General features: G+C 46.5%; 1 protein-coding gene and 1 pseudogene across 2 annotated transcripts in view; one reads left to right on the top strand and one right to left on the bottom strand.

The window, feature by feature from the left end:
- Positions 1-13,881, top strand: part of MPP2 (MAGUK p55 scaffold protein 2) — a 34,940-nt gene extending 21,059 nt beyond the window's left edge. For both annotated transcript variants that reach the window (XM_066627960.1, XM_066627961.1), the window contains 7 exons: positions 6,078-6,209; positions 7,195-7,300; positions 9,037-9,105; positions 10,444-10,605; positions 11,362-11,564; positions 12,323-12,451; positions 13,705-13,881. In XM_066627960.1, the coding sequence (XP_066484057.1) occupies positions 6,078-6,209; positions 7,195-7,300; positions 9,037-9,105; positions 10,444-10,605; positions 11,362-11,564; positions 12,323-12,451; positions 13,705-13,881 (978 nt within the window). The remainder of the gene's footprint in view (positions 1-6,077; positions 6,210-7,194; positions 7,301-9,036; positions 9,106-10,443; positions 10,606-11,361; positions 11,565-12,322; positions 12,452-13,704) is intronic.
- On the bottom strand, positions 5,445-5,571 carry LOC136654484 (5S ribosomal RNA; annotated as a pseudogene).
- Positions 13,882-21,819: the final 7,938 nt, after the last annotated feature.

Below are 21,819 nucleotides of genomic sequence, written 5' to 3'. Positions count from 1 at the left end.
TCAGAGCGCGATACCATAGTCTTCCGAGACTGAAGGATGCCAACAACAAGAAGTAGAATCAGGAAGAAGTGATTAGCCATGGCAGGTGAAACTCAGCTGCAGGGATTGAGGAATAGTCTGCAAAAGTATATGACTTTCTACCCCCTCTCCCCATGGGGGGAGGTTCTGCTGGGCAGAACAAGAAAATAAAGCCTTCCTCTTCCTGCCCCCCTTTTCTAAGCTGCTTTTCCATCCATCCTGCCACTACTCACTCACACATATCTTCTCCTTGAGTCATGTGTTGAGTTCCTAAAGTGAGTTACTGCTTGGGTGCTTTGGGCAAAGTAGCGTAAGAATTTCATAGGCAGGTGTCAACTCAATTACATCCAGCCTGCTAGAATTTGCAAAGGCATGAACGTTACTTGCTTTTAATAATAATAATAATAATAACAGTATTTATATACCGCTTTTCAACCGCTTTTATATAGCTATGGGAACCTGGGTCTGGGTGGGTGACCCCCAAACTACCAGAAATCCTCCTGAAGTCTACAAGCAAAGTCTTCCTGCCCTCTGCCAGCCTAAACTCTCTGGCCCAGGGAACCTGACCTCGCAGTCCACAGAAAAGGTTTTGTGTCACTTAAGGCCACACCAAGGTTGGCCAGCCCACCTCAGTGCCAACCATGGGTAGCTGCTTTATCTCAAGTCTAACACTTGCTTCATCTACCTGCGTACTGTCTGCTCTGACTAACAGTGACTCACCTGGATTTTAAATGGGAGATTGTTCCCAGTCCTACTTAAAGGTGCCAGGGATTCAACCTGGGGCATTTTCATGCAGATCACAAGCCCTGCAGTTAAGCTATATCCTCACGGCAGGGCAAATTTTGTTTCTAGATCAACTGAACTGCGTCTCAGTCTATCCTCTCAGTATCTTCTCTTAGCATTTGACCAACTCCTGCCTCCACAACAAGGAAGACCATCTAGGCAGGGGTTGTAGCTCTGTGGAAGAGCACCTATTTTTCATGCAGAAGCTCCCAAATTCATTACCTGACATCTCCGGATATAATTATAATTTACGTATTTATTTATGTGTGCTACTGTATTATTTTTACAATTGATGTATCTATTTTAACTAATAATTATTGAGCAAGACCAATAAGATGTGCAGCCCAATCCTAACCTGCCCTGGAGCAGACAGGCCAGTGGGCTGGCTCTGTATTCAAGGCTGAAAGCAGTTCAGGACCCAATATTAAAGAGTACACGCTGGCCTACCACTGGCGCACACTGTTGCAAACGTGTCATAAGGCACATCTGCAGCCCTCAGTGCGGCAGAGAGGCAGGTGGAGGCATGGGGGCTGGGGGTGAGGAGAGGGCGGGGGGAGGCGTACGGGGGGGAGCAGTGTGGGAGGGAGGTGGGACCTCCACCAGATCCTGAGACTCTGTGTCAAGCTGCCAGCCCGACACAGAGGCTCTTGATTCCATGCTGACACTTGGGTCGCCGTAGAATCAAGTAGTCCCTTTGCAGGGTTACTTGGCTTACCCGGGGGAAGGGGATGAAAGTCCCCTTCCTCCACGGAGCTGCTGGTGCTGCATGGGTAGCGTTCAGGATGCAGCGGCAGCCATTTTCGGTGCCCCTTCAACCCTGCATGCCGTGCAGCTCAGGATTGGGCTGTCAGCCCAGGGCAAGGGGAATCGCTTCCCCTTACACCGGGGTCAAGCGGCAGCAGCTCCAATAGGGCTACTCACATCTGCACCACCTCAAGAGGTAGCGCGAATCCGAGCAGCCCAGGATTACCCCGCCACTTTAAAGGTGCCTCTTTGCCCAGTTAGCAGGGGATTTGGTTGGGCTGGAATGAACCCTCTCTGAAAACCTGGAGAGCAGATGCCGACCAGTGTGGACATTACAAAGCTAGTTACTCTTACGCAGGGATGTCAAACTTGTTTCTTACAGAGGACCGAAGTTAGCATTCATGGCACCTGCTGAGAGCAGGAAGTGATATTATTAAGCAGGAAGTGACATCGTTAAGCAGATGATGGCCAGAAATAAGCACTTTGTTCTCACGTAGAAACTCATGAACTGCAAATGACGGAAGACAAAACGAGCCCAAATTATAGGGGAAGTGGATAAATTGCTTTTGGGGGCCACATTGGCCCACGGGCCTTATGTTTGACACTCCTGTTCTAACCAGTACCACCACACTGGCTGCATAGGGATTTGGAACCCAGATCAGCTTGTTCAAAAAACACTCATCTCATCTCATGCATTTTCAATGCTCATGCCCCTTGGGATCCATTCCCCATTTTTCAGCTTCTACCTGACCTGCAGGGGACAATGGAGGGGGGGGGGTACCATTGGCAGACGAGTTGAGGCATATGTGTGATTGGCACAGTATGTGGGTGTGATGGCACACAAACACGGATTCAGAGTTGCACCTGGTAACACTAGAAGCATTTGTGTGTCTGTGTATATGTGAGCCAGAGAGCAAGAGCTGCGCACAGAACTGTGTAATGAGATGGCAACCGCTAGTTTCCCACCACAAAGCACAGTGCCGATTTCCAAAGGGGAGGGAGAAAAGGGGGGATGACGCTCGGGGTGATGGAGATGAGCGATGCTTGTTTTCGTTTGGATATAATCCTACTTCTTTGTGGAGGCAAAGAGGATTATTTCACGCCAATAAGCAGAAAAAATGGACGGGAGCTAAATGCAGGCCAGAAAAAAAAAGGTGAAGGGGAGAAGGGGGGGGGGGAGAATGTTTTTACTGCAAAGCTACTTGGGAGGAGCTTTTGCAACCTCTGAAAATTGGGGCCAAGCTGGAAAGCCATCTTTCCCCAGCGGCTCAAGTGACACATAATCTGCAAGCATGTGTAACTGTTGTTCAGTGGTGCATGTTTGTTTGTTCATTGGGCTGGGTTGGGAGGAGGTGATGAGGGCCGGCTGATGACAAGTTAACCCCTTCCCTTCTCCTCACCAGCCTCCTGCAAATATAAGGCCGTCTTCTACATCCCTTGTCCCTCTAGTCGTACCTGGAGATGCTGCCAGGGATTGAGCCTGGGGCCTTTGATGTGCAGGGCAGGTGCTTTGCCACTGAGCTACTAGCCCCCCCCTCCGCCCCCGCCATCACAAATTCACATTGAAAACCCTGCTGGGGGAACTGCTGAAGGGAGGCCATTTAAGGTCAGGAAACTGACAGCGAAAGTGTCAAACACCAGCTGCTACCCCTCTGCTTATCCCTCGCTGCTCAATACGTTCAAAAGAAAATATTTCTTTACTCAGCGTGTCATTAATCTGTGGAACTTGTCACCACAAGATGTGGTGATGGTGTCTGCCCTAGTTGCCTTTAAAAGGAGATAGGACAGATTACTGGAAGAAAAGTCCGTCACAGGTTACAAGCCATGATGGGTATGTGCAGCCTCCTGGTTTTAGAAGTAGTCTACCTCTGAATGCCAGGTGCCAGGGAGTGGCAACAGGATGCAGGTATCTGCATTTGTGGTGGGCCACTGAGCAAACCAGGAAGCTGGACTAGCTGGATCTTTGGCCTGATCCAGCAGGGCTCTTCTTATACTCGTAGGTCTCTGTTCAGTTCAGGCTTGGAAAACATCTGATTTTTTTGGAAGGCCACTCACCAGCCCCAGAACATGGAGAAACTGCTTTTTCCAAAGGAATCACATTCCCCACCATTCAGATTGGAGGGTGTGATGTGCAAGCATTTCTCGTTGTAAGAACGAAATGTTGGCTACAGGTTGGGGGCTTCAAAGGGAATCTCCTCTCCTTCCCTCCCCCAGGCCCTGGACCTTAAACTCCTTCCATTTGTAAACATTCTTCAGGGTTTCGTTTCTGTGAGCGCCGTGATGAGTGTGGAGGGGAAAAGAGGGGAGAGCTAAACGGTCTCGACAGATACCCACAGACGTGATCCGTTTCCCAGGCAGCAGTTTTTCCCTCCTGTGGATGCAAATAAAAGTCAGCTATGATGAGAGAGGGAGGGGGAAAAGTGCTGTTCGCTTGCAGCCTTCCACCGCCAGCGTCCATTGTTTGAGGATGAGATGATTGGCAACGTGGGTATTGTACCAGCCATGCGTTTGTATCAGAGCTTCATGCGTTTGCTCTTGACTGTTGAATTGCTGTTTTTGGTCCAGAGTGAATTAAAAAAAAAAAAAAAAAAGCAATCCTGCTAGACAGCTTAGGGTGGCCAAGTTTTTTACCTTCTCCTGCTCCTGTGTTTGTAAGCAGCAACTTGATTGGCAGGTGTGGGCAGGTGATGAATTTTATCTGCATGCCACAAAAAATGACTGATTTCTTCAGATTTTCTGTTCTGCTAAAATACACAGGCCTACAAAATTGAGGGTCAGAAAAAGTTTTTCCCAAACTTTATGGTGGTTTGATATGAATTTGGGGTGCCGATTCCAAAAATGGCATCCGTTTTGCCCTATCACGTCTAGTTTTGGGGATATAGTAAAGCCTCGTTAGTGAATGGTTCAAGCAGCTTCCTCATGAGGAAGCCATGGTGTAGGCTGCTTCATGAGGAAGCTTCTTGAACTGTTCACTAAAGAGGCTATGCCGTGTCTCCGAAACTAGACGTGATAGGGCAAAACAGATGCCATTTTTGGAATCACCCCATTTTTATATCACCCTAAATATACCCAGGAATTGGTGTAACGTTAAGGGAAGCAAAATGTGTGTTGGCCTGTGATATTGCACCTTTGCTCCAAGGAGCTCAAGGTGGCATATAGGTAGAAAGTCCCACCCCTCCACCCCCAATATCTTCACAGCAACCAGTGAGGAAAGTTAGGAAATGATTGGCCCAATGTCATCTGGTCAGCAATATGGTCTCAGTGGGGATTCAAACCCAGGTCTCCACAGTTCCGCATCCAGCTTTTAAACCACTGCACCTCACGGACTCATTTTTACATTGCTACTTGGCATAGGAACAGGGCAGAAGGTGGTCAGTTGGCAACTCTAAGGAAGCCTCATTTTCAAATTGGGAAGTTCTGGCCTCCAAATCTAGAGATGTGAAGGTTGACTGTATTGGTGAGTAATGAGGCAAAGGCACGCTGTCCATTCTCAGATCTTTCCCCTCTATTCCCAAGATAAACACTAATATTGGAACCGGGTTCCACAGCCGAGTTCTTCCACAGAATGAGTTCTGATCAAAAGAAATGCAAAGAAAACAAAATGATACCTGAATCCACCGGTTTGCACATGACCATTGGGAAAGCTTTAAAATTGGCATTCTCAATAGGGCTGCAAGCTTTATTGGGTTCAACAGTACATTAGTCACCTATAAAGCTTTAATTGTTTAATCAGTAGGGGGTCAGTGTTAACTGGCAAGGCTCAGAGGTACAGCCACACTTGTTTCTTTTGCGAGGCTGTTTTGTTTCTGGTGTATTAGAACATTTTCACCAATACCCTTTCCTTGAATTAAATGAATGGTTATGGTTGGCAACCTTCAGTCTCGAAAGACTATGGTATAAGCCTACAGCAGCCAGTATTCCCAGGCGGTCTCCCATCCAAGTACTAACCAGGCCTGACCCTGCTTAGCTTCCGAGATCAGATGAGATCGGGCATGTGCAGGGTAAAACTCGGGCATTAATGTATGCTTCATATAATTGCTCCTTATCTGACAGTTCCGTGGCCTCTACCGCTCTTAAACCTCCTGCTTACCTCTTCTTTTCCCTTGTCTCATGCTTCTTGGTCTTGTAGCCTCTTGTGAGACTTTACGCACTAACCTCGGGAGGCAACATCCAAGTCCCGCAGCAGCCTGGGGAGATGGCTCAGCTCCAATTTTTCCAGGCACCCTTGACTCACCAGAGAAGCCCAAAGCCACAGGTGGTGTGCTGCAGACTGGCAGCGGATGGCACATGGGCCATCCCTAGTTGGCGGATCACACTTTGAGAAATGTGTCTTGAAACGGGCAACATCTTTGTAACCATCTTCCTTTTCGATGTATTGTGAACCTTTTGGTTGGTGGTATCCTTGCCACAGTCTGTCATGACCCTCAGGTTTTGATCTTGGCTGGTTAGTGAGCACAACAACTCTTGGTGTGGTCCTTTTGATTCTCCTCAGCCTGCTCCCAAATCTTCTCCTGTCGATCCTTTTCTGTCAGGTGTTTGTGAAGGCTCACTTTGACTATGACCCAGTCACTGACAGCCTCATCCCATGCAAGGAAGCCGGGCTGAAGTTTATCGCTGGAGACCTTCTGCAGATTGTCAACCAGGATGACCCCAACTGGTGGCAGGTAAGGCCCTTGCCTTGGTGGACATCGCTTCAGGGTTCAGGGAGTGTCACAATCAGGTTTCATTGGGAATTCAGCCTCAATGAAATTTGGGATGGCTGGTCACACTCAGGGAATCAGTCACACGAGTAGGGGGGCCATAGTGTTAAAACTAAGGAACCTAAGCTATTTTTATTAACCAGGGAAATCCATTCTCTGTTATATAGAAGAAACAGTGAAAGTGGCAATGATAACAGTTTGATAATGCAAGTCGGAATCAAACCCTAGTTACAGATGCTGGCTTGTTTGAGCAAAGCATAGTCAAAACTAACCACAGTTCTGGGTTTGGGTCACTGCCAGCCCATCCACAGGGCCACCTGATGCAAGTTGCGTCAGTGGCAGGCTTGGGGTGCCTCTTAGCTAATGCTAACAGGAAGCAGGTTGGAGGGCTACAAACAGTGCAACGCTAGCAGGAAGTGAACGGCACAGGAGACAGTGACAGGAAAGCTGCTAACAGAGACAGAGAAGTCATTGGTGAGATGGGGAGAATTTGTGAACTGCTTCTTGTGCTCCAGAATGCCTTGTGGCACCATGATAAGTAAAGGGTTCACTGCTATCCATGGTTTTGGGTATCTGTAGCAGCAGTGGGAACAAACCCTCCGCAGACATGGGAGGACTACTGTATTTTTAACAATGGAAATTGGGTGTTTATGTGGAGGGAACCCCCTCTTCATGTCAACGGACATCTGTCCCTATGCCATGGTAGCCCACCCCAGATGTCCACACTCAGGGTGACCAGATACAATGGAGGACAGAATGCCTACACCTTTAACCATTGTATAGAAGAGTGAATTTTGGCAGGTGAAGCTTTTTAAATCCCTCCATGCTGAGCTGCACCTGCCAAAATTCCCTCTTCTATACAGTGGTTAAAGGTATATACGCATTGTCCTCCATTGTGTTTGGTCCCCCTGGCACACTGGCATGTTCACACTGGCATTGATTCTTGCAGGCTTGCCATGTGGAAGGTGGCAGTGCAGGACTGATCCCAAGCCAGCTGCTGGAGGAGAAGCGCAAGGCATTTGTGAAGCGTGACCTTGAAGTCACACCGTCGTCAGGTAAAAGGCTCTGTCGTTGTAAAGGCCAGAATTGGAATAGCTTGGAAGCAGGAGCAAAAGCTGGTCAACAACATTTAACAGACAGCTAAAGAAACTAGAGCCACCTTGCTGGCATCCAGGGATGAGGGCTTCCAGATCCAAAGGCACAGGCAACAGATATTCGGCCTGCACGGAAGGCCCAAAAAGCAGGAGGATTTGAGAGGATTTTTTAGAGCTGGTTCATTCTCACTTCAGCCTTCTAGTTCATTCGGACTCTTAGGGCCCAATCCTATCCAACTTTCCAGCACTGGTGCAACCACAGTGCAGCCCTAAGGTAAGGGGGACAAATGTTCTCTTACCTTGAGGAGTCCTCTGTGACTGCCTCCCCACCAAAGGATGCAGCTTACGCCCCACTGGCACCACTTCACTGGCCCTGGAAAATTGGATAGGATTGGGCCCTTATACATCACATCTTGGATCAGGTAAGGCTCATTCCTATTTGCTCAGCCTGGGAATCTAGTCTCCCTTTCCCCCCGCTCTGCCTCAGAGACTTGTTGGATCAGACCAAATTTCCATCTGTCTCAGAATTCGGTTTCGAACAGTGGTTAGCTGGAGGACTCTGGCAAGCTCATTGGCAGGTATCAATATCTGAGCACACTGGAGGGTCCTGCAGGTGGAGCCAGTGCAGTCTGGGGGTTGAGGCAAGCAGTTTCTGGCAGATTTAGGGGACAGAGCAAAGCAGAAAAGTTGTACATTCACCTAAGGTGTACAGGCATTGCTTGATCTTAAAAATATCCCACCAGTAAACCATGCTATCTGTAAATGGTAACTTTCGAATATGGAAGTTTCATTTAGGTATCTTGCTAATAGCTGTTCGATCAGTCCTCTGGGGAGGTGCATGTATATTTTTAAGAATGTCACAATTCCATTCATTTCCAAGGCTCTTTTGGCTCTCCATTTCAGAATGCATTCAAAATACATTCTGCATTTTCAGAAAAAAAAGTTCATTTTTGTTTTGCTTTTCAAAGAGGAAAAAAATCTAAAGTTTTTACCTTCTCCTGTGTTGACGGCAAAGAAACTCAGGCTGCAACTGCCTTCTGGCAGGTAGTATCTTGAGTACTGATACTGTCCTGGGAAGCAGGGTTATCCTTGAACAAGGTGGGTTAAAAAAAAAAAAAAAGATGCTGTCCTGGGGGGAGGGGGATGTGCATCAGTGTCCCCTGGGCAGTACAGATATTCAAGATGGTGCCCCAAACTCCCTGAAAATGAATTAAAGTTTTGAAATCAGACACCCATTCAAATCCACTGCTTTGCCAACTAGTTCATTTGTTCATTTTGGAACAAATGGAACTTGAACCAAGCAACCCCCATTTGGTTTGGGTTCTGCTCATTCTCAAAGCAAGGATATATCCCTGCTTTCCTCTATGGGAGGAAAAAAAAAAAAAGCAGCTTGATTGCATAGGGGAGAGTGTGATTTGAACCACTGGCCTCAGGGTCATAAGCAGAGTGTCGCCTGATCCCTAGTATGGACTCATTGCCTGGACTATGACACCAACTTATACCTATTTAGGAAACCATCTTACTCCAGAAAAGTATGATAATCAAATCCAGCAAGTCTACAACCAGATGGCCTACAGACTCCTGCAATCTCTTCCTTCCAGTCTCCCCCTCTTTCAGGTGTTCCCTACACATGGGATGGCTTTCTCTTTAGGACAGTTCCCCAACTTGGTTCCATGTCTCCTTTCTCCTCCTGGCAGGTGCCCTGTGTGGAAGTCTCAGTGGGAAGAAGAAGAAAAGGATGATGTATCTGACCACAAAAAATGCAGGCAAGAACTATCTGCAGTTCTCCATGTTTTCCCTATCTAAGGACCCCTGTGGTATTAGGCTCTGTGATCTCTGCAAAGTTTTACTGTACTGTGAGAACCCAGGTCACAAGTCAAGGTGACTGCAGTTCCCTTAGCTGCTCTGGATTTCTGGATGATGAAAGCCTTGCAGAAGATGTCAGATTTCATGTTTGAGTGTTGGGTTCTAGTTTTCTTCTTCATCATCATCTTCTTCTGCTTCTGCTTCCTCCTGCTTCTGCTTCCTCCTCCTCCTCCTCTCTCTCTCTCTCTCTCTCTCTCTCTCCCCCCCCCCCTTTGAGCAACTGGGGAACCCTGCCTACAGCAGAATTCATGGGAGGAGCCTGGTTTCTCATCCTATAGCAAATTCCAGGGACAACAATGTTTGCTTTGGGGCAGTGTTAGGAGGTTGGCAGCATAGGAAGGAGGAATTGGGACTGACTTTGATAATCCCCACTGGCTGAAAGCTTAGCGACATAAACCAATTGAAGACTATCTGATAGGCTGTGACTGAAATTAGTTCAGGAGTCAAATACTTTCAGGCAGTGGTAGAAACTTTCTGGGAACTGCACCCCCTAATGGTCAAATTTCTATTTAGTCATGGTTGACTAACATTGTGTGATTTTTTTAAAAAATCAGTTCTCGGTGGACATGGTTAAATATATCAACATAGACCCATGGGGACTCTTTCAGCAAAACAATGTTTAGCGCTCATTAAAGCTGAAACTTATTTTTAGTGTATGTTTGGAGGAGCGTGGGGGAATCCAAGCCAGTTCTCCTTAACTCCCAATTGCTTGCAGAAATTCAACTTTGGTTATTTTGTGGTCAGTATCTGCAGTGATGAATACTTTTGGCTGTAAGGGTTTCAGGATGGGAGGGGGAAGTGAAGCATAGAAGTTGATGCTTAATGATTTTCACTATAATTCAGTGGCTGGACTAATGATGTAGGTTTACGAAACAGCTCTCAAAGTTGGACTTCATGAAGGAAATATGGAAAAAAAAAACTTTTTTGATATGGAAAAAAAACACATTTTGATGTTATCAGACTTTTACTTTGACTCTTTTGGAGACAGGGGATGTAGTACCAAGGCAAATTTCCTGTTTGGATGCCAGCAATTAATGAGGAGAGGTGTTTGTTTCCAGTGAGTGAGACAGGATTACAGCCCAAGTCTTACTGAACACCACTGGCTTTATTATGAGTAAAATAAATAACACAATTTTCAGACACCTTTATTAATGATCTGTCTGTGGCTTCATCCTCAGACTTACATGACTCTTTGGCTCTACAACTAATAGTAATTTTTTTCCCCTCCTGCACTGCAGAGTTTGATCGTCATGAATTGTTAATCTATGAAGAAGTGGCACGGATGCCCCCATTCCGCAGGAAAACCTTGGTACTCATTGGTGCGCAGGGGGTTGGCCGGCGCAGTCTTAAGAACAAGCTTATCATGTCTGACCAGTCACAATATGGAACCACCATCCCATGTGAGTTTTGGCAGTGCTGGACTGAGGCAATGATCTTGTTTGGCCATTGCCTCCGGTAATATTTAGTAAAACTTACCTGTGTGTTGTATTTCCCTATTAACCAAGATGGTGTAGTGTTTTGGGAGCTGAACTTAGACCTGGAAGATCCAGGTTCAAATCCATACTCAGTTATGAAGATTCCTGGGTGACTTTGGGCCTGTCACTCTCTCTCTCAGCCTCGCCTACCTCATAGGGTTGTTGTTGTGAGGACAGAAGAGCTCTTTGGAGGAAGGGCAGTATGGTTGGCAACCTTCAGTCTCGAAAGACTATGATATAAGCCTACAGCACCTGGTATTCCCAAGCGGTCTCCCATCCAAGTACTAACCAGGCCTGACCCTGCTTAGCTTCCAAGATCAGACATCTGCAGGGTAACAGTTGCTATGGGAGAAAGCAGCAGTGGGAAGGGCAGTATAAAAATATGATAAATAAATATTCTTGCTTCACATCATTGACTGATGCTCTTAAGAATGGGGAGAGAATGTGGGTACTGTCTGCCACACTGCTGTCCCTTTTTGTATGGGCAGCTTGCAGCTAGTACAGGGAGCAAGCAGTTTGTGGTGCAAATGGGATCTTTTGAAACAGCCAGTAATGATTTTGCTCCATTAGAAGGTAGTGGAGAACCCTAAAGCTGTCTTTACCTGTTATAGTCACTAGAGGGAGAAAGAGACCAGCTCTAGTTTCAGGATGATCCTCTATCATTCATCCCTCTTGTTACAGATACTTCTCGGAGGCCTAAGGAGCACGAAAAGACAGGACAAGTGTACTGCTTTGTGACTAGGAGTGAGATGGAAGTGGACATCAAAGCAGGCCGCTACCTGGAGCACGGAGAGTACGAGGGGAATCTCTATGGGACCAAGATTGACTCTATCCACGAAGTCGTGGAGGCAGGCAAAATGTGCATTCTAGATGTCAACCCGCAGGTGGGTGTTAATTTCCCAAGGTTAGGGATGAAGGGAAGCTTATGGAGCTTCCTAGGAGGGTAGATCCCCCATTGCACAATTTGTTCAGATAACATTTTAAAATCACCACCAGCAGTATGACTTTGTATGCCGCATACCAATCACTCAGAGGCCTCTGACCGAGCAATTTTCAAGCAGTGTGCCGTAGTCCATTGGTGTACCATGGTCCACTGGTCTGCCGTGGGAGTTTGGGGGAGAGTAGTTTATCAGACAGACCATTGGAATGTGAGTTGCCCGGCAGCATTAGTGTGCCTCATTAATTTCCAAAAAAAAACTGATTGTGTTCCCCCTTGTCAGTGTGCCATGAGCTGAAAAAGGTTGAAAACTACTGCTGTAAATGGCTTGCCCTGATCTCTGTGTGTCCTGCATGCTGGTGCTTAAGAATGAGCAAGGCTACTAGATCCCTCCATGGGACAGCAAATACCAGTCTCCTTGTTCACATTAATTTTGGGATCCGTTGCAGTACATCTGGCACAACATGTTGGGGGCCAGCCGAGGCACGGCCATGCATCCATTATATGTCAAAGAGCTGCATGCGGCTTGCAAGCCACAGTTTGGCCAATCCGTTACATACTACCAATTGTGAAGTGCCATGGTGGTTGTAACCCATGTTCTGAACAGCACCTAGCACATCATTAGCATTCTATATGATGTTACGGTAGTAGTGATGGCAGCAAGTCTCTCTTTCTTCTCTCGCCCTATCTCGGATGATTGAACAGGCTGTCAAGGTTCTGAGGACGGCGGAGTTCGTCCCCTACGTGGTGTTCATTGAAGCCCCTGATTTTGAGACGCTGAGAGCCATGAATAAAGCAGCGCTGGAGAATGGTGTGGCCACCAAGCAGCTGACGGTGAGTTCCCCACTTTCTGCGCAAGTGGAAAAAAGGAGATACATCCAGGACCCTCCTAGCTAGGTCCATGGGCCATTCCTGGCTGTTCGTGATTTATTACAGTGGGCCAAAGGGGTTCACAGGGTATCCATTCCAAAACTCCCCACAGATTCTGATTTCCACAGATAACAAAATCCTTGGAAGGGTCACACAGTATCTCCTGGATGTGACCAGAAGGTGCTTCCAGTCATGTCCAGGAGGTCCTTGAGGGCCTCCCAACACAAGCTTGGCACCCGCGTTGTCAAATCAGCAGATGCCAAATCTGCAGATAAGGAGGAAGGGCTGACTGTACCTGCGCTTAAATGGATGTTCAGCATCAGCTGTGACACAAGGGAAGGGAGAGGAGTGAAACTGTGACATAAGCCAGCCAGCATCAAGCTGTCCAGAAAATTCTCCAACGCTATAAATAGACTGCAAAAAAAAAATCCGCTCTCACTTTCAGATTCTCAGAACTGGTTTCGGGAATAAATAAACGCCTAAGGAATATAGTGGGCAGGTCTTGGGACTTCCTCTTCTGTACATATGCACTATTTCAAGCCATGAAATGGTTTGGGCAGCAGCACCCTTAATGATGGTCAGTGTCTGGTCTCTAAACAGGAGAGATGCTATGTTCAGACCACCTTTCTGGAAGCCAATCACTCTCCAAAGCCGTATCAGTTTAATGCCAGATAGAAGAAGGCTGAATGGGTTGAGGGAACAGCACTCTTTGCATGCCCAGAAGCATATTTTATTATTTTGGTTGAAAGGTCTCCTCTGGACTTCCTGGTGACCCACCCACGAGGAGTCGATTCCTCACTCCTGGTTGCTTCCCAGCCTCCTGTAAAGTCAGAATAGGGAGTCTTCACTTTGGCCATGGGAAACAAACCGTAAGACTAGTAATCTGATTGTTGATCTCTCCTTCAGCTTAACATCTTGGGTGTCTGTTGTTACTGTTGTATAGCGCTGGCAGTGTGCTTGGTGCTTTATAGAGTCACCACAAGATGGGACAAGTTGGGGAGGAAGAAAAGATGAAGGCAAAGATGGCTAACCAAAGATCACTCCCAGTAGCAGATGGAGTTATGCTAAAAAACTTCATAGAACATCCTCAGTCATGGAAGTGAATGGAGCCTGTCTCACCCTGATGCTTATGACCTGCTCTTTGTTAGTGTTGCACCCTCTTGTGGTGGCTTCAGCGACTTACAGCTTGCTCTTTCGTTTTTTCATGTGCGCCCCAGGATGCCGACCTGAAACGGACGGTTGATGAGAGCTGCCGTATCCAGCGGGGCTATGGGCACTACTTTGACCTCTGCCTCATCAACGACAACATGGAACGGACATTCCAGCAGCTGCAGGACGCCTTGGAGAAGCTGCACAGTGAATCACAGTGGGTCCCCGTCAGCTGGGTTTACTAGAGGAGAGTGCCCTCTTCCCCCAGTCTTGGGGCTGTTTCCATCTCCCCACTTGGCCAAGGAACCCAGAAGTCTCCTCCTTGCGGTCTGTCCCTTTTCAGCAATCAGGCCCACCTGGCCAGCCCCAGGAGGGCAGGGCAGGCGGAATGCAGTTGGCTTTATTAGATTTTTCAGAGAAAGTACTTCCTCACTCCATTCCAGAACATCTCTACCATATAAACTCTTTTGTACGGCTGCAGTTGGGTGGATGTCCCCTATTCCCCCTTCGCAGTTAATGGGAAACCCAGTGAAGAATTCAATGTGGTGAATGCAGGGTGGAGAGAATGAGCAGGACTACTAAATTCCCACAACGCCTTGCTCCATCTGCTCCTCCTGATTGTCTTGGCAACTGACTTGTCGACTGACTTGGCGACTGACTCCTATCACAGCTAACTCACTGCCAAAAACTCTGCTTTGTAGATGAACCCAGATCTTGATATTGCCAAAATCTTGATATTGCCTGCCAGCCTGGGCTTCTGTTCCACTCAGAACACTGGGGCAAGATTATGTGGGATATTAAAGGGGATTTGAGGACATGTCCATAAGAGACTTCTGAGTGCCAAATGTGACAGAATAGTTTGGTAGTGGGAGCTTTGGTCTTGAGTCCAAAAGCCTTGGATTCAGTTCCTAGCAGTGACATGCAGAGTGACAATAGGTCAACCTCAGTTCTGCTGTCAGTAAAATGTGGCTAAATTTCCAACTTCTTTCACACCCCCTGGATGCTGCATGTGGATGCAAAGAGCGGAGGTATTTTTTTTCAGCAGAGGTAGCTTTGAGGCACGTTTGGGGCTTTCTAAGTGTGCTGGTGGCACTGCCTAGATCTCCCTCGGTCTCTCTAGGGTCCTATCTCTCTGCCTGAGATCTTGGTGATCTTCAGCTAGTCAGAGTAGGCCATGCTTGGCAAGATGGACCAATGGCCTGAGGCCCAATCCTATCCAGTTTTCCAAAGCCGGTGCAGCTGTGCCAATAGGGTGTGCACTGCATCCAGAGGGGGGCTTCATTGGGGGCTTCATTGCAGCTGCACCAGTGCTGGAAAGTTGGATGGGATAGGGCCTTGAGTCAGGACAGGTGTCCCCTCATATCTGCAGATCCTATACCTGCTGTTTCAATTATCAGCGGTTCAGAAATCCCCCATCACACAATATCTGCCTATGATTGCAGCCCTCCTGTCACTGTCTCCTATGTCTCGCTGGCTCTTTGCGGTCTGCACATTCTAACAGGAAGCAGGAAGCACTCACAGGAAGCAAGTTGTGAGCATGTGATCCCACCCCAAGTCCCACCCAACACGGCCACACCGCCCTTCAATAGTTTTCATAAAATGGGGTGAGGGGAGCTGCTAACCCAGGCCTTTGGTTCCTTAGGGCGCAATCCTAACCCACTTTCCAGCACTGACATAAGGGCAATGCAGCTTCCAGGTAAGGGAACAAGCATTCCCTTACTTTGAGGAGGCCTCCGTGAGTGCCACCAACTGCAGGGTGCAGCACTCATCCCATTGGCACTGCTATGCCAGTGCTGGAAAGTTGGTTGGGATTTGGGCCTTAAAGTCTGTTGTTTGCCAGAAGTCCACTTGCAATGCTTACAGGATTCTCCTTTCTCTGCCAGGACCAACAATTACTACCTCACACACTATGGCAGCTGTTAAGGGTGGCCAAAGCCACTGCAGAGCGAGGGCAGAATCCTGGGGATTTCATAGGAAGATCAAGGAAGGAGGCTTCTCAGCACTGATTCCCCCTGAGATCTGTTTCATAATGGAGTGCTTCTGTTTTTCAAAGCCAAATCAGATTTTTAAAAAGATGACCACCAAAAGAACGCTGAGTCTGGAGCAGGGATTCTTAACTGGGGTATGGGGGGTATGGAATTTGACCTCTGAACAATTAAAAAAAAATTGTTGTTAGATTATTAACTTTCCCCATTATCAATACAGATTGAGGCATTCTGTTCCTAGCTATCGATACGTCAAATACAACCAAGCTATTGGCATCTTTTGAAGTCATACTAGTACCTAATTGGACTGATGGCGATTATGATTTCCTCTGGTGAAGGGAGAATGGGGATATAATGGACAATCCAATGGAGGTCCGTAATTGTTAAAAGGTTAAGAACCCCGTCTACAACTTTTATGGTTTTGAGTGGGGGAGGAGTTTAGAGTGGGAATATTTCCTATACCAAGTAGAACAGAGTATGCTCCCCTCACTGTTTTTTTTCCATTGTTTTATGGTCTCTTCTCCAGTTTCCTGTTTTGATGTAATCTAGAGCACTCATTACTGCAGAGATTTGTATAGCAATAACACCACCTGATGTTTCATGGAGCAAACAAGTGTGTGGTGCATTTCAGTGCTCTTCAGTACTGTTCAAGTAACTCAGAAATCCACTTTGTACAACACTGCAGGGAGAGATCCCTTAATTAGGTGACAACAGGGCCAGCCAGTCCATGGCACAGATTGAGGCAGTTGCCTCAGATAGTGGATGAACAGGAATACCACTTTCTGCCTCTTCCATTGCTTCCTTGCCTCCTCCCACACTTGCTGATTTTGAAAAGGAAAAGGGGAATAGAGTAGAAGAGGAAGTGGAGGAGAGGAGAGTGGTGGACCAGAGAGTCTCCCAGGAGACACTCATCATTGCTCTCCTCTCCTTCAGGTCTCCTCTTCTACCTCTTCCCTTCTTCTTTTTCAAATCAAGCAAGTGTCAGCAGAGGAGGAGAAGCTGTAGACACCAAGTAGAGGGGAGGCATGTAGCTTCTCAACTCAGGCATCTCAGGCACTGGAAAATCTTGGACTGGTTCTGGTAGGGAATGGTTGATGATGCCAGGGGAAAGGTGCTTTAAAAGCTGCTTTACTGGGAAGTATAGTGCAGAATTGAAGGAAGGCACATGAAGGTTTCATAAACTGGAGTAAGTATTCCACTCTGTGCCTCCATGCTGCAAATTAGGCTACCATACTCTAAGACAGTGGTTCTCAAGCGTTTAGTATTGGGACCTACTTTTTAGAATGCAAATCTGTCAGGACCCACCGGAAGTGATGTCATGACCGGAAGTGACATCAACTAAGAAAATTTTTAACAATCCTAGGCTAGAATCCTACCCACACTTACCCAGGAGTGACTATTGATTGGCTGCTCCAATTCACATTATGACAGTAGTTCCCAAACTGTGAGTTATTTCTCCCTTGGGAGCCATGGAAACTAGCCAGGGAGCCATGGAATCCTTTCTAAAAAACCATGCCGCCCTATAAAATGTGTATAGGATTGTAGCCGTGGGAGCCGTAGCCAATGGCTCAGTAGGTCAAGGGAACTGCTAGTTAAAGTTTGGGAACCAGTGCTCTATGACAACCCATGAGGGGAAAGGGTTGAGGAGGTTGAATAGCAATGTCTTCCCCAAGCCAGAGAGTCCTTTAAGGATGACTGCAATCCAAGCATGAGGAGTCACAAGCCAGCACAACTAAGAAATTTTTTAACAATCCTAGGCTGGAATCCTACCCACACTTACCCAGGAGTGACTATTATTGTTTAAAGCATATATTTAGTAGCCTGTTAAAAGTACAGATCTGTAACATTTCCACAAATGCAGTCACATACCAGTCTAATATATTAAAAATAAAATATTGAAATGAATGGGGACCCACCTGAAATTGGGGACCATTCGTAGCACACCAATGTGCCGTGGCACAGTGGTTGCTGCTTTACAGTGTTGCAGACTGGGCTATAGAGGGCTATATAGACATTTCACTATAGAGTGGAAACAACTGTGGCAAGCTAAAATTCCGATTTGAATTTGTCCATGTGGCACGCGTGCGCACACGCACACACACATACACACACACACACAGTTTGAGCTGTGCCCCTCTTCTCCTGTACTCTTCATCCTAGTCCCTAATACTCATTGCTTCTTGGCTTTGGAAATTACCTCTATTCTCCTTCCAATCCATTTATTCTCTTGCAATCAGTGGCTTCCAAATCCTTCCCACATTCTTTTTAATATTCCAGAAAATGTGTGTGTGCAAGAATTTTATCATGATGAAGATAGCAAACCTGGAGGAGAAATTTGTGTACCTGTGTTTAAAGACATGAAAGAAAAAAATGCTGTACATTTTGAAGGGGGGGGGCAAGTGATATAGATTGTTATCCATTTTGGATGCACAAAGGTGATACATGAAGAATATTATTTAACTGTAGCACCCCAGCTAGAAATGTCCAAAAGGGGATAGCCAGATGTTGCAGCAAACTGATGTTGAAAATCAAAACAAATTCTTTTTTTTTTTTTTAGAGAAGTATTTTAGAAATGTTGTTTATGTGGATTGAGTCGAGAAGGAAAACTGCCTCTGTCCTTTTGGAACATTCTCTGCTTACCATTGAAACCTGATTGACACATACAAGGACAGCCTATGTGACAGCCACTTGAAAACCAGGCTAGGTTGAGGGTATCAGCTGCACCATGTGGATTTGCAGATTTCTTCAGGCCCTGCAGTGACACCTGACTTACAGGGCTGGCTTCAGGGCGTTGACTTTGATGGGCAGCTGGTGAGGGCCAGTGTGGAAGGGGCTTCTGCAGAATGGCTTCTATTTACTGATGGGGAGCATCTAACGAAAATGACAAAAGAGCAACATTCTGAACCAAGAGAATAGCTCTGGGCCACTCTGGACAATTCTTTCTATCAGCCCATGCGATTAAAAAATATGTGCTTGCACATCCTGCCCCTCCCCCTTGCATCTGGGGGAATTTAAGTCAGTTTCCCCCTTCCCAAATTAATGGGGAGAGGTGTTATCCAAACAACTCCTCTACAGGTACTGATGAACTCAACCATTAATGAATTTTGCCCAAGTTTCTCTGGATGCAAGGAAGAGGGGTTAGGATGTGTACATGCTATATGTCCTTTTATAGCATGGGGTTGCTTTGCAGCATAATCCTAGGTGTCTACTCATAAGTATGTCCAATTGAGTTCAATGGGGCTTACCTTTACACCAGGTAAAGGTGTATAGAATGGTAGCCTTGGAGTTGAAAGCATTGTTCAACCCAGCCCATTGTCATCACTTCCTTTCTCCCATCCTATTCATCACCATGAACCATGGAAGGGTACCCAGGTTGGGGGGCTCATAGAGGGGCAGTTTGCCGAGGGCTCCACAAACCTGGTGCTGGCCCTGCTAGTGAAAAAGGATGGCTTGCTATGGCATGAGATTTGCACTGCAGATGAATCGAGCTGAGCAGTTTGCTATGCAGAGCGAGCTCTGTACAATGCAGACTGCTCTGTGCAGAGCCATCCTGACGGTGATGGGTTGTGTGAATCGGGTTAGGTTGTGCAACATGGGAATGCTTTTCATTGCAAGCTTTGTTGCCTGGGTTTGTGTGTACTTCTGCATTGCAATATGTACTTTCTCCTTCTATGTGCGGGATAGTTCCCTCGCTAGCTTCTTCTGGGTGGATGCATGGTGATGAAATGGGTGAATTTGAATGTGTACTGGATAGGTCTGCTCTGTGTTCTGTTGAGTATGCCACATGGCCTGGGAGACTCTTTAAAGAGTTCATGGGACCCAATTAGATTGACCTCCAGTGACATTCAGATTATTTGAAGAAGAAAAAAAAAAAATGATGTCTTGAGTCTGCCAAATTGAACATACACAGAGCCACTGGGAAAAGTCAGTTTTGATTGACCTCAACCCAGAAAACATGACTGGTTCTTAATAGGCCTTGTGGCCTTGTGTTCGCCTGCCTTCCTCTTATCTTTTGGCTCAGTTGCACTAAGCATTATATCACCGCCATGGTTTATTTTTTTGGTCCATCGTGATGACTTTGTGCTTGTCTTCCTGCTTCCTGAAGAATCAACACGTCTGCTGAGGGTAGTTGGGTATTAACCCCAATTCTTTTGCTAGGTTATCGCATCTTCCCGTATCAAACTATCCATCATTTCTCTGTTGCTCTTCTCTCCCTCTTCGCATTCAGCCTCTGCATCTCTTCCTATACTTTTTACTTGTATTAATTTATCCATTTGTTCTCCTCTGGGTCAAATCTCATGTCACCTTTTGGTGACACAACACAGCTCACAACACAGCTGCTTTTGGGCTTGAACTTGTTGAAAGGTTGTGTGGGTACTGATTATAGATCCATGTAGAAGAGTGCAGAATGCCATTGGGTTCAGCCTTCAGCCCCATAGCAGACTCCCCGCGTGCTGGCCCACTGGAAAAAATATGACAGCTGTGATTACCTGTCTGTGAGTTATATTTGAAAGTTACTCCTTCAAGGTAGAGAAGCTTTGGATCCAACTCAAATGTAGCAGTATAAAAAGAAATGGCCCAAAAACATGATGATGAACACAGGAAGTTGGATCCAAAAGAGCGTCTACCAATGGATAAAGCCTTCAATCTCTGGAGAAAGCTCCTCTGGATTCAGTACCTATGCCTGCATCTCCTTATCTCAAAGTGAAATTGCAGGTGCTTGAGACACTGTGTCCTATGTGACTATCTTATACATTCACCAATGTCCATTGCATTTCTGCATTTGCATCCATTGACTTGAAAACATGTAATCACCAGCCTTTGTGTCTCCTCTTTCCGCCTTTCCTTCCTTGCCCCTTTGCTGCGCCCTCTCCCATCAGTCTTTTCCCCTCCCAGCCTACCCTGGTTTTCCTAGCTCAGCAAAATCTTCTGATCCAGCAACACAACTTACATTTTGGTGTGCCCCAGGCATCCCCACTGCTTTGATCTCCCCAACAAGTTTTGTTTTCTGTTTTTCATTTTTCATTTCTCAATCCCTTTGGGCTACACAGGCAACACAACGATAACAAGGGCTAAAAGTGTTATTGGTTCTTCTTTTTTTAATAACAAGTTCTGTAGTTGTAGGCATAAAAGAAAATGACACATTTGAAATTGCATGATGAAATCCCAAGAACCTGCAAACCTGGAGAGCATGCGGTGGACGATATTTTAGTCTCTTTCTCTTTTATGAGTTTTAGAATGTGTCCCCCTTTTTTGGTCCCAAGTGAATACCATTTGCATTTTTGAAAACTCTTTGTTTATAATGTTTTTAACTGTACATATTGTGCAACTGAGTCCTGTGCTAGAACTGGTACCCCTCACCTCTTTGTATTGTTTTTTGCTGATATCCTATTGTCCTCCCCCACCCCTTTGAACCATGTTTTTTTTATCAGTACCTCTGTCAAAGAGAGAAGGAGTCAACTGTCTATTCTGTTTGTGCTGGGTAAGATTTCTTGAATGTGCTGTGATTTACTTCGATAGTTCCTTTAAACGTGATTAGCCCAATGTTGCATATATGCAACAGGGATCAAATGTGTACACCTGTGGGCTGGGCAAAAATGGGTCAAGCAGGTTCTCTTTTCTTGTTGTTTGCCCAAATTGAATGGGCTTTTTTTTTTTTTTTTTTTTTTTGAGGGGGGTGTTCTTGTTTGAGCCTTCCTGTTTTGGAACTGATGATTACAGGTGCAGCCTGTTTATTCATGAATTTTTTATCTGTGGATTTGTCTCAACGAGAATGGGGTGGGGGAACCAAAAGTCACACACACCTTTGCTTCCTTTGCCCTGTGCTGGTGTCTCTGCCTGTTTCCAGGCAGCTTAAAACACTGCAAAAAGGCTCTGCCTCACCCAGGCAGGGAAATAGCCCTGGAAGAGGTTCCCCTTGCAAAGGAACAGTAACACTCCTGGAGTCCCTAAGCCAGCAAAGAGGCTGAAGAGGGGAAGGGGGGGCCCGAAAATATCTGTAGCCAGAGAATGTGCAGCATGGTAGAGCGCGCTCGCTCTCTTGCTCTCTCTCTCTCTCACTCACTCACACAGGGGCAGGTGTGGTAGCAATAGAGGGGATTGCTTTAAAAAACCCAGGGAGTGTTTGCCAAATTTACGCCCCCCAGTTGAGATGGTGCAGGCAATCACAGATACAAGCAAACCCCCCCCCCATGGTGC

This window comes from Tiliqua scincoides, chromosome 5, assembly GCF_035046505.1.
Source record: "Tiliqua scincoides isolate rTilSci1 chromosome 5, rTilSci1.hap2, whole genome shotgun sequence".
NCBI classification, from domain to species: Eukaryota; Metazoa; Chordata; class Lepidosauria; order Squamata; family Scincidae; genus Tiliqua; species Tiliqua scincoides.
This window is presented reverse-complemented; position numbering and strand designations above follow the sequence as displayed.